General features: G+C 32.9%; 1 protein-coding gene and 1 long non-coding RNA gene across 4 annotated transcripts in view; one reads left to right on the top strand and one right to left on the bottom strand.

Moving 5' to 3' along the window:
• LOC148603461 (uncharacterized) overlaps positions 1 to 7,379 on the bottom strand; it is a 77,345-nt gene extending 69,966 nt beyond the window's left edge. Inside the window, exons 1-2 of one of the 3 annotated variants that reach the window (XM_088553571.1) lie at positions 7,228 to 7,379; positions 4,773 to 4,853 (exon numbers count right to left, since the gene is read on the bottom strand). Coding sequence is in view for 1 of the 3 variants with exons in the window: in XM_088553569.1 (XP_088409695.1) it covers positions 2,162 to 2,166 (5 nt within the window). In the remaining 2 variants the exon portion in view is untranslated. Of the gene's footprint in view, positions 1 to 2,161; positions 2,394 to 4,772; positions 4,854 to 7,061; positions 7,080 to 7,227 lie in introns of those variants that run through there. The other 2 variants (XM_088553573.1, XM_088553569.1) reach the window with 2 other exon arrangements.
• Positions 7,380 to 7,910: 531 nt separating this feature from the next.
• On the top strand, positions 7,911 to 10,577 carry LOC148603462 (uncharacterized). The gene is made up of 2 exons (XR_015916665.1): positions 7,911 to 7,984; positions 9,756 to 10,577. It is a non-coding gene; the product is annotated as an uncharacterized LOC148603462 (long non-coding RNA).
• Positions 10,578 to 13,451: the final 2,874 nt, after the last annotated feature.

A 13,451-nucleotide genomic window follows, 5' to 3' on the forward strand; every position in this document is an offset into this window, starting at 1 on the left:
TTCTTCGCAAATTTTGCCCATGTTTGGCAATGCATGGTCATTGTCTAAATCCTCTCAAACGCATTCATTTGTGGTTATCACTTTTCCTAAGTAACAGCTCCAATAGATCTAAAGCTGCCCAGACAATGTTTCTACATGGCTGTTAAACAACACAGGCAACTTTAGTACATGACTGTTGAGCAACACAGGCAACTTATGTACATGGCTGTTGAGTAACACAGGCAACACTTGTACATGACTGTTGAGCAACATAGGCAACATTTGTACATGCTTGTGGAGCAACACAGGCAATTTTTGTACACAACTGTTGAGCAACACACACAACACAATTTTTGTACATAATTGTTAAGCCAGATAGCTGCACAGGCAGCTTTTGTACTTGACTGTTGAGCTCCACAGGCAGCTTTTGTACATGACCATTGAGCTGTTCAAGCATTTTTTTTTACATCACTGAGCGCTTTGGCAACATATAAAAGTAAGCGCTCTTCAATACAACCTCGCTTAACCTCTGACACATGCCATATGAATTATATCTTGCCTCATAACTGTTTTATATTTCAGTGATCAGACTCAAGTCTGAACCATAAATCTTTACAATACTGAATACAAATAAGAAAGTTATATTTTATCATATATGTACATGTTTATGGTATTAATGACTTCTTGAAGTTTCTTATGATATGAAGCTTTTATCAAATTAAACTTTGAACAATATTTGGTTTGCTTTACTCAAGACTGAACACTTATAATTTAGACAAAGAGTAATCAAGGGAACCAAGGTTATAGCAGTAATCAAAAGAATGTAATCCAGGGACAAAGACCAGACATGGAAAACAGACATACACAACAAAGAACATAAAGTAACTAAAATCATACATACAAAGTAACAAAAGCAAATGAGCAACTTGGACTAAAAACTGGGAGCAAGGACCAGGTGCACCGGTAGAGTAAGCATCCTCTGCTTTTCCAGAAACACCCGCCGAGACAAAAGAGTATATATATAATAGTCAATACCACCACAAAAGTGAGTATCCGAAATCAAGCATCCAAATTTTCCAAACAGATGAATTACTAGAGCCAAGGCACTGGCATAATAAATCTTAATGCTGGTACAGTTGAGAACATAAGACTGTCTTTTCGTACTACTTTTCACCCATCCACACGAAGTGTGAAGGTATTATGTGATACCCTCGAAAAAGTTGTGAGTCCGTCCATCTCTCCCTCCCTGAGGGTTTTCCAAATGATACTTTTAGAAGACATTGAAGGATTTTATTCAAGTTTTGTATAGTTATTTAGTATCAAAAAACACAGATCAAGTTTGATCGGATTATTTACACAAATGGTATGGCCATTAAATTGCTTTAACCTCCCAAAATTCTGTACAATGTGGCCGGGTAACATTTAATATCCCATTAGAATCTCTATTTTTTTCCTTACAGCAAACTGTACTTCAGTTTAGATCTGTTTGCATATCTTTACCTTAACAGATTATGAGGGGTGTCTCACTTTCGAATATTCTACCTAAAAAGCAAAATTGAGCACAACAAATTTTTCTTAACTCCAACCTTTTCTAACTTATTAAATATAAAATGATTTATATAGTGGTTTCAAGCTATCTTGCTTTATGTATCATTTAGTTGGTCACCCACAATAAGGTCAAGATAATAAGATAAGACTTCCTGAAGGGATTTTGGGTCATTATAGTATAGCTTTGTTTAAAACTATATACATTGTATTGTTCCTATTTTTTACAATAATTTTGCGCATAAAAATTGCCAAAGAATGTTTATATGTGTTTAGTATATCATGCTAAAGAAAATTTGAAACCTTTTTTAACTTATGTCAAGAAAATTTGAAACCTTTTACAACTTATGTCATGGAAATTGTCCATAAAAAAGATGCACCTCCCTCTTCTTTGTGTAGTCTTGTGTTTTGAAAATCTGTATTTACAAACTATGTAAGTTCAATAAATACTTCTGGTTTAAACAAAATGAACAGAAAGGTTAAAACTGGAATGAGCCAAACATTTACAGGACAGTTTATTCTTTATACGAAAACCAACAAGCACCCCTTTTTCCCTTTGGTATATTCAGGAATTTAAAATGACCATTCACATTGTGCAGTATGATATCTCTACATAAAACAGTGCTAAACAACTTACCCCATTCTGTATCACTGTTCACAGATACTAACAAGTTATTTTAATCCTTTGCGAACAATACAAAATATTCTCCCTTCCTCATGTTACAAATTTTATGCGATAAATTTTTTATACTCCTATTGTCCAATTAGAAACCAAATCCATCATCGAAAAAACACAGGTAGAAAAAAAGCTGTCATTGTCAAGTTATGAACATTTGTCGTCCTGAGATACATACATACAGCTATGGCTACATTGTTACAAGCAATAATTATCGACTATTTCCACCACTTAAAAAGTTTAACAACTGAATTAGTAAACTTTAAAAGGGAAAATCTGGTACAAGATCAAAGGTTCTATTGGTTGTTTCTAAAAGTCTGCAAATATTTTCTCGGGTTTCTTATCAATTATCGTTTACTCGTATTAGATTGTTGAGAAGCAAAAGCTGTCGATTCAAAATATTTTCATTTGATTATTATCCTTTACCTTAAATAAAAGCTCCTTATGGCATTGAAGAAAATTAAACACCATTTTCAGACATCATAATTACATATGTACTTAATATGATGATTCACTGGTGTATAAACACTGAAAATTAACTAAGCTTAAATTTTCACATGCATTTTAAAATGACTTCTTCTGGAGGGGAATGGGGTGGGGAGAGGGTCAACATCCCTTTCCTTTTTGCAAATAGTCCTTGCATTTTGCTTATGTACATTGGACTATAGTAATATATGGGTATGAAAAAAATGAATCATACAAGTTGAAAAATGGACATTTTTATTTCATATCAATGGATACTCCTTCGTAGATTAATGGTGCCCCTTTACATGCATATAAAGAAACCATGCTAAAAAAACAAATGATTTTATTAGAAGTGGTTGGTTATGAAAAAGGTCAAATTTTCTATCACTGAAATCAGCTGAATATAAATGCATTTCAATTCCTAAAGGTTATGCAGTAAAATCCATCTAAACATAAACCCTTTTGGACTTAAGAATCTGCTCTGTTCACCAAGGTCCAAAATCAATTTCAACTGATATAAAGGGATTTCAGAAATTGTCCAGTTTATAAAGGATTTTAGTTTATTAAGTGTTCAGTATAAACAGGTGTAACTGTACTGGAACCTGTCCCACTCCTCTATTTTCAATAGAATAGATACATGTCTTTGGTACATTATGTATAATCTAAAAATCAATCAAAATACTGGAATTCTACCTTGACCTGAAATTCAAATTAATACCTACCCTGAATCATGTGTCATTTATATATGGAAAGTTGTCAATTTAAGTGAACAAGTTCAATAAAGTAAACTTCACTAACTCAAACAATATTTTTAAGTAGTAGTCTTAATAAAAATCAGGAGGTGATTCATGCATGTCAAAAACCCACCAAAATCACTTTTATTCTTTATTCAGAAATATTTCATGACAAAATAACCTGTCTTAGATATTAAGTTGTTGCATTGTATAGATAATAGTTATATAGATTGCACGTAAACTTTACTGTTAGCAAGAGTTATCATTCTTGATTTGGTTGGCTTAGGTGGGAGATTAATGTACAATTGTACATTTTTCTCCAAAATATAGATATATATGCAGAATGGGATATAGTTACATAAACAATGTTGTATGTAGTCCCCAAAAGGTTCAATTGTTTGATGGGTTTTTCTACACCATGAATCACTTCACATTACCTGTGTCTGATATTTACATGGACTGGTACTGAAGACAGCTATCTAGTAAATGACCACTTCAAATTGGATACATATGAGCCATCATAACTTTATTTCCTATGTATCATTTGAGTTCCATTTTCTAGTTTAAGTTGCTTTTTACAGATGCTCCACCCATCCACCCTCTGTCTGAACTTTGACAAATTTCTATTTTACAGGGGCATGAAGTCATGATATTTCTATAATTACACCCTAAAATATGTACCTTAGTTAGCACACTGATATTGTTGTTTTTTTCACACCAACATTTCGATTTCGATAAAAAAATTAGAATCTCCAACATGAGAATGTAAGATTTGTGGGAGGCTTTGTGTAAAAGTAACTTTATTTTCTGTGAAAAACACTAAATTGCTTTTACATTATCTCAAACATCGAGGAGAATCTCCAATACGGACTGTCCCAAAGGTTAACAGGTATACTTCTTTTCCTAATATGACTGCTTCAAAGCTCTATATACCACAGCCATTATTCAAAAGTGATAAATACATTTATGAATGACTTTCACTTTGCGCCACACATAGGCTGCATCTATTATAAATATAAAGAAACTAGTCCTGTTAGAATCGAAATAAGTCACAGAAACTCCATTTTATCATAGTTTTATCACAGGCTGGCCATTTATGTCATTATTTATACCCTCGCTATTGCTCGGGGTAAAACCATGCAATATAAATGGCCAGCACATTGTAAAACAATGATAAACTGGAGTTTCTTAGATTTATTTCTTAATTCCCAAACTTGGAAGTCTGATACCAAATATGCCTTCTACTGATTACAATATCCCATGTTTCTCACATAATGAACCTGTAATATAATAGTCAGGAAATCCTGATACTCTCAATTTAAAAGTTATTTGTTACTTTTTAGTGCTTACAATGATAAAATAGCTTAACTTACCTATCTCTGGCTTCTAGATCGATTGTAAAAACCCAAGAATCTTCACCAAAACACAAGCATTCTCAAAATTGTCCAAATGTCCTTCAAAATAAGTAAAAAAAAGTCAAGCTATCCATTAGGCATGTGATAAATTCCTGTAACAACACTATGTAATGTATTACAATGTGAAAGGGGTTGTATATTTCAGTCTTAAATCAGCTGAAGAAATGTAAACTCTGTTGGTTTCACCTAGAATTGTAACTATTTTACATGTTAAACAGTTGTACAGGAGGCAAAAACATGAGAAAATTAGCATTAACCCTATGTTGACAAACATCTTTACAAAATCCACCTGTTTTGCTTAAATGTTTTAGTGTCGTTTCAAAAAATTAACTCAAATCTAATAGAGCAATGACAAAGGCAAAAGGTTTTTTATTAAGTTTGAAAATAAACTCCAACAAATCTTTTAGAATTTTTTGTCACTAGAAATGGCACTATTTTTTTTCAATCTTAAATTTTTACTGTTCTTTCAATATCTTTTCAAAGGGAGCTAAACTGAAACACTGAAGTTCTTAATGATGAGTTTTCTTATATAAGGGACTACAGTTCCACAGTTAGGCTGTTGTCTGAACAAAATATTGTTATTTTACTATATATAAAGTTTAAAAAAAAAAAGATTAACCAGATATATCCGTTGTGATGTAATCCAGCTACTTTTTTTTATCTTGGCCACTACATTTTTGGCAGCTTATACCCTATTTCAGTATCTGATAAAATTTAAAGGGGCCTTGATGGCACCCATATCCTCAGTCTTTTACTTCTATGTGCTTCAGCCTGTTACTTGAAAAAATGTATAGTAAACCCCGAATACTACAAAATTGAATCATAATGGCAGTATGCAAAGGGAGATAACTGTCTGTTATTGTCAAAATATTAGTTTTACTATTTGTTGAGGCCTATCAACTTCAAGGTCTTTGCTCTAAGGCAATATTACATGACAACCATCAAGAGTAAGGGGAGTGGTGTATATTTTACCTCTCTCTTCATTGTCCAAAAAATTAGTGATAGGGTATGTTTTGCATTGTTCATAGATAGCAAAAATTATGAGGGAGATGATACTGACATTACAGAAAAAAAGGTAATAAGGTACCCCAAAAGAGATGATGGAAAGCCAGTGAACCAGGTAATTAAATTTGTGAGGCCTACCTGTATTTGTTTGAAAGTAAATAATTACCAATTGAACTGGAGAAAACAAGAAATACTGTCAGCTGTAATGGATTAACATTAAGATGAATATATCTTAATTCAGTCCTATGAAATGCAAAATGTTGCTATATACTTAGCCTTCTTGCGAATTGTGCTTCATTATCAAAATGAGAAAGAAAACAGTTAAATTCAGTAAGTTTTAATTCATATTTTAGCTCCTTTAAAAATATTTCAAAATGAATGTTCTATAAAAAATTCATAAAAAGTTTCTTTTCTGATGAACTTTCAATAAAAAAAAAACATGAGAATTTAAAAAAAAAATCAGAAGGAACCTTTCAGCAATTTAGAAGAACAAAAGTAAAAATGGCTGTCTGGTACCCACAGTTTGGCTAGATATTCCAAGGAGATGTTAAGGAAAGATTTTGCCACATCCTAATACCACGCATGGTTACAACCATAAATGTATTTTTCAGAATTAATATAAGCTTTATTCCTTCCTCTCTACTTGTTGCTTTATATCTACCCGTATAATAATACATAAAGATAACAGCAAAGCATGTCCTTTCATCATGGTGCAAGTTTTTTTGTACATACATGTAGTTGTACAGTACATGTAAATTCAAAGGTAGGGTTGACAATCATATGTTTGATTCAGATTTGAAAATTCCATTTATAATCCCAATTTTTTTTTACAGCAAATTTGAGTTGTTCACAGATATAAATTGTATTGAAGATTTGTTTCTTTACTTTACTCACCGAAATAAGTTATTTCAAGATACAGGTTAAATTTTGAAACTGATAGATTTACACTGAGCTTCTACCTAACAGCTAATTGAAGTTACTAAGTGGTGATAGATCCCAAAGGTCTTTCAACATTTGATGAATAATAGAAATAACAATATTTATGAAATCTTTTAAATAGCAGAATTTAAACATCTCTATTCTTTGCCACTTAGGATGTAGAATATTTTTTTTTTCTGAAAGCACCTTCTACACATTTTTTTTAACTTCCCTATAAAATTACCTGAGTTAAGTGATTACATTGCTTTCTAAACAGATAATTTGCACCCCTGCAACATGTCACAAAGCAACATTGATTCTTACCTTCAAATCCTATCCTAACACATGTATGTCCAGAAATTAGGAAATGAATTCAATATAATTATGTTAGATTCACAATGTTCCCCCTAGGATATAAGAAAATCTAAATATGAAATCAATATATCACATGTCTAATACATGTATATGTACACCAGCATGAAATACCAACCAAAATTATTCTCGCCTACAAGTATTAAACACAATCTAAAGATGAACAGTTATCAATCTGTTTAAAGTCTGTTTACAAATTTTAAAAATCCATATGAAAAGTTATAACTTCAAGGTGCAACCATATTTCCGTAAAATCTAATTGCCCTACAAAAAAGATGACATCATTTTACAAAAGGGCTACAAGAATATACAAATACTAACGATACCCACAACTTATCGTAATGTAAATATTGAATTTACGATAAAATACCTATTTACCCATACTACCATATATATAATAGAATGTTATCAAGGACTTGAGATTCACATACTGGGTGTAATTTTTGTTTTATGATGAAGTTGTATATCTGAAGTTAATCCAAGATAATTGGGGTACTGAAAAGCATCCACGTAACAACGAAATTTTACTGATTAGTTTTCACCACCTAAGTATTGTCACATTGAACTTTCATATAAACTTCAGGATTTCTTTGATGTTCATGTATCTTTTTGAAGTAGAGGGGTTAATGCCTTCCCTCTTCCCTTTTTCTAAAAATTATTTCTCTAGTGATGGTTAGTGTATACTTGTAACATTAAGGAAAGACATGCTGGCATGAAATACTTCATTTCTTCATCCTTGCCTCCCTATACAAAACATACATGTACATTGAATTTATACACTATCAAGATATCTTTAGAGAGGAGAGAGGTCAATTTAGATTTATATTATTTTATGTTTTGTTTTAACAAACAGAATTATTTCTTTGGTGATAAAGGTATGTTTTAAAGTAATATTGAAAAGATGGGGGGAGGCCTAAAAATGAACTTATTTTTCATGTCAATGCCTCCCTGTACAGCCATTACCTGTGCCCATGTAAATTTCAATGAAGTTTTAAATTTTTTATACCTTATATATTTCATTACTAACACCGTCAACAAAGTATAAAACTCCATGTCATTCCTGCACATTATACCATATTTCAATAGAAACAAAACAGCTGCACTTTGAGCACAAGAAATCGTTCCAACCACGAGGCAAATTGAAAAACTACTACAACCAAGGAGTGTTTGTAATATCAAGTCTCTGCTACAACTCATGAACTCATCATTAAAAACATCTGTTGTTAAGAATATATTGCTACAGACATTTTTTAGTTTAAGGCTAAAAATACAAGATCAAAAGGAAAAGTTCAGATAATTCATTAATGTGATAATTCAAATGCCAAGAATATTCTGAAGACCTTGAATCCCCCAAGGAATCACTTAAGTTTTTTGCCTAAGAAAAATGTACAAGTAGGTATTCATGTTTAACACTTCAAATTCATGAGAGTGAATTTCCATCAAACTTCTCAATTAACTCATATGTCTCAACTAGCACTACCAATTATTTGACATCATAAGCTATATAAAATAAGCTAAAGAAAGCCCATAAAAAGAACAGTCAGGTGGAGATGGGAAATTACTGACCTGTCAGTATACTGCCAGTGGTATCGAAGTTTTACCAGCAGCTCATTGACTTTTTTAAAAACATTTTTCATGAGTCACTGTCTCCTTTTAGACCGGGGTATGGCTATAATACAGCACTTTTAAAAATAATTGAGGACTGGAAACCAGTAGTCGATAAAAAACTCTATGTTGCTGCTGTGCTTATGAACCTGATGAAAGCCTTCAATTGCCTACCACATGATCTGATAAAACTACAGGCATATGGGCTGTCTTCAAGTGCTTTAAGACTGGTTTCAAGTTACTGATCAGAATGAAAACAATGTGTAAAACTTGGTGTAAATTTTACTACATGGAAAGATTATCCATGTAGTACCCCAAGGGTCTATACTAAGACCAGTATTATTCAATATATTTTTAAATGACATTTTAACTTTGTGAATGAAAGTACCTTATATAATTATGCAGATGATAATACTTTGTCACAATCAGGAAAAGACCTAGAAGGATTAGTCAAAACTCTTAAAAAGGAAAGTAAAATTTTGAAAAATTGGTTTGGAGATGATCAAATGAAGACTAATCCTGACAAATTTCAGGCGACTGCCAAAGGGAAAAAGACTAAAAATAGGGATATAAAATTAGATGGTAATGAAATCAAATGTGAGGAAGAAGTCAAACTCCTGGGTGTGACAATAAACTATCAACTTAAATTTGATTAACATGTATCTGAAATATGTAAAAAAGCTTGAAGGCAGCTAAATGTACTGAAATGTATTGGAAAACATTTAACAGAATTGGGAAGCCTAACTATCTACTATTCTTTCATCATGTCAAACTTTAATTACTGTCCAGTTATTTGGCACTTTTGTAGGGAGGTAAATACTAAAAAAAAAATGGAAAAATTCAAGAATGCGCCTTAAGATTTATTTACGACAACTATAACAGCAGCTCTTATGAAATTTTACATAATTTGGTCTGCCAACATTAAAAATAAGGAGATTACGAACAATGGCTACAGAATTTTTTAAGATACTATTCAAACAGTCGCTGTCATACTTACGTGAGATAATTAAAGTTGAAAATACTTCTTATTCTTTTAAAAAGGAAAATACAGTAGAAATACCACAGGTAAAAACAACAAAATTTGAGCTACAGTCACATTCAGATATGGAGGAGCCACATTATGGAATGAGCTGCCAGACAATATCCAGAAAGAAACCAGCCTTGTACAAATCAAGACTTTAATTAATAAGTGGAATGGCAGCTGATGCAAGTGTGGCTCTTGCGGTTCCAGTATCGCATTGCATATCCCTGAGCGGGTGTATGTCAAAACATGGAAGCTATAAAAATATTTTGTATTTTCTTTTTGCCTCTCTACAAACTAAAGTTTTGTCAAAAGATATGAGCAATGACTTATAAAATAGAGCAAACATCACACTCTAAGATGGCGAACTTTTTTAAAAGAAAATCTAACATAATAACATTAAATTGTTCCACTGAAAAGGTTGGTTTGATGAGTGCAAAACAAAAGTGAAAGTGGAGAAAATGGCTATTTATAGTTCGAGACTACTTTTCTGCCCGATCTTCGTGGACTCACCCTATTTTCTTTGCGGAAAATTATTTTTTCACGTCCTTTGAAATGCTACATAAGCAAAAGTTTTATTGAATCAATTTACATATTTTTTTTAAAATCCTAAATATATGCACCTCACTATAGAAGTCTAAGGGGAAATTAATATGATATTGAGACCTTGCAGATCTTGATAACTTGTCTCAATCATCTGTATTCTTATAGCTTAGCTTTATCTCTAGTATGTTCTCAACATTTATTTTACTTGATTTTTTTACTCAATTATTTTAAATGATATATATCATATATTGCATGCATCTAATTATGTATCTGTAAATATGTCTGCATGACTTTTGTGTACTTGTATGTGTTGTTTTTTTTAGGATGACTTTTCATTCAGAATTGTCAACTTTCCTTTCATCTGTGGCAACATCCCTTCAGCACCTGCATATGGAGAGTTCATATCACAACTCATACGTTATGCCAGAGCTTGCCAAAACTACGCAGACTTTTTGTATCACACTAGACCTCTAACAAATAGGCTACTGGAACAGGGTTATGTTGCTACAAGATTGAAGTCATCACTGCAGAAGGTTTATGGTCGTCATCATGAACTCGTGGATCGTTGTGGTTTATCTATCTGCACCATGAAAACTGATTTATTCAACGTGTCAGTTTTCCTTTCCTAGTCTACCAAGGATTTGACTTTTTATTAGCAACTCGGTGGGTTTTCTAGAAAAGCTGAGGACGCTTACCCTACCGGTGCACCTGGTCCATGCTCCCAGTTTTTAGTGGAGTCTGAGTTGCTCATTTGCTTTTGTTATTTTGTATGTATGATTTTAGTTACTTTATGTTCTTTGTTGTGTATGTCTGTTTTCCATGTCTGGTCTTTGTCCCTGGATTACATTCTTTTGATTACCGCTATAACCTTGGTTCCCTCGATTTTATATTTTTATGGGAGTCCGTATAAAAGCTCTACAGTGCTTATGACTTTTGTAATGTTCATCCGACTATAAATGAAAATTTCTGTCCTGTTTGTTCTGTTTTTCATCATTAACATTCTTTATATACATGTACTTAGTAGTCTTAGTAGTCAACTGTAACTGACCAAGAGTCTCCTCCCCCAAAGATACTCAAGACCCACGTGTAGGTCACTCAAGAAGCTCTGAGCCAAGAAAGGATTCTTTAAATATTTGATTCATACCTATGCATTAGAGAGCACCAGTAAATAAGCGTTGCTGAATAACATGCACACTTTAGTGAACTTTTGTCATACCTTCAGGTGGAACCAGCTGATCAGTTTGCCGCCATTCTGTGATTTTTTTTCATCGGAACTTATCAGTTTATTATATCCATACACAAAACGGCAGAGTATTTCCGATTGTGTAGCGCTAAGGTAATTATTCCGGTTGCATATTTGATAGATCTACCAGGGGCGTAGCTGCCTATACGCAAATACGCAGTTGCGTACTTTCGGAAAAAGTAACAAAAATAAAAACACACATTTTAAAGATGAAATAAAGGTTTATGCAATGACTCACTGGGGACCATAAGCGAACCCCCCTACCCCAAGACCCCTCGCCGTAATTTTGCGTACAAATAAAACAGACCTAGCTACGCCCCAGTCTACCGATAAGGTGCAACATTGAGTTTGCTTTATGCTGCTTCCTAAAAATTATTATTCATCACACAAATTCCTGGTGCCCATAGTAAAACTATCTAGCCAGGAGCGTTAATATAAAGTCCATGGCCAGGAGCGGCATGGACTGGCGTACCGGACGTACGCCCCCTTAAATCGGTAAGAAAAAAAAATCACCACAAGTTTCACCCCCTAATATATTTTGCCTTGCTTTGCACGGCATTTAATTCTAATCAATTAACACCCGCCCTAAACTCAAATCCTGGATCCGCCCCTGATGGCCAAGCGCAAACAACTTGAATAGAACACCCTATATATTTTAAAGAGTATGTGGCATTTTTAAACTCATTAAAGATAAAAGTAAATGGATGTTGCATGTAAAGGAACTCCTAAATAATCTTAGGATTTTCCCATCGAAATATCAAATTAACAAAATTTAATGATTTTTATATTGATAAAATACATGACCAATTTAAACAAATTTGGTCGCTCTCTCAGTGGGATTCGAATTCTAGGCGCTGATCCAAGGACTGGCGTGCCGGGCGTACGCCCCTCCTCCTAAATCAGTAAGAAAAAAAATCACAAGTTTTACCCCATAATATTTTTTGCCTTGTTTTTCATGGTATTTAATTCAACTAACGACCACCCCTTTAACTAAAATTCTGGATCCATTTTTATTTTCCTGAACGAATGCTGGAATCTCGGATCAATTTTTTTAATTTTTTCCTCTTTGTTTATTGCCTATTTCTATCATATATAAAAACACTGTCACATCATGGTCATAAATGTAACTTATTGTACTTTTCTATAGTACTGTAATTATGTTGTTTTCATGCCATAATCATTTATTACGCGTTAATGCAAATAAATATTGTCTGTTGTCTATATTATTATCATATGTTACACAAAATTCAATTCTGTAGAGACAAACAGGCTGAGGAGGCCAATATCTCCAATAAAAATGACCTTACATGTAAACACAGACCTATGCAATTAAAAAAAAAATGATTTAAATTTCAAAAAAAAATATTTGTTTCAGCATATTGTTACTTGAATGTTAATCGATCACATTTACACATTAATTATAAATAATGACACAGGATGGTTGAAATCAAACTACGACATATCGAAGTGGTAATTTTGACTTTAAATTTTCCAATTGTAAATTTCCCATTTCTTGGAATTGTCTCCATTTTAAGTCCTCCGACAATAATTGTCTTCTTTCATGCACAACTTAATACAACAACCAACATTTCTGTACAATGTCATCAAATTCGTTTCAGTGATTTAATAGTTGCGCTTAATTGTCACCCATTGGGATCACCCCACAATAGTTACATGTATATTCATTTGTGTACATCTACATTTGATGTCCAACCTTACAATAAAATTTCACCATAATCACTTTCAAGAGCGGTTTAGAAAGAGTTGCGCTTACATGAAATGTGGACAGACAGAAGACAGATAGAGAAGAACATTCCGATTTGGTTGTGGGTGTGTGTGTGTGTGGGGGGGGGTATACCTAGTATGTTTACATCATATATATTGTGGACCAGCAACTGGTAGCTATATAGGAGGAGTTATCTGCACG

Source organism: Perna viridis, chromosome 11 (genome assembly GCF_037379345.1).
Source record: "Perna viridis isolate PV_CMFRI_1.1 ecotype Kerala chromosome 11, ASM3737934v1, whole genome shotgun sequence".
Classification (NCBI taxonomy): domain Eukaryota; kingdom Metazoa; phylum Mollusca; class Bivalvia; order Mytilida; family Mytilidae; genus Perna; species Perna viridis.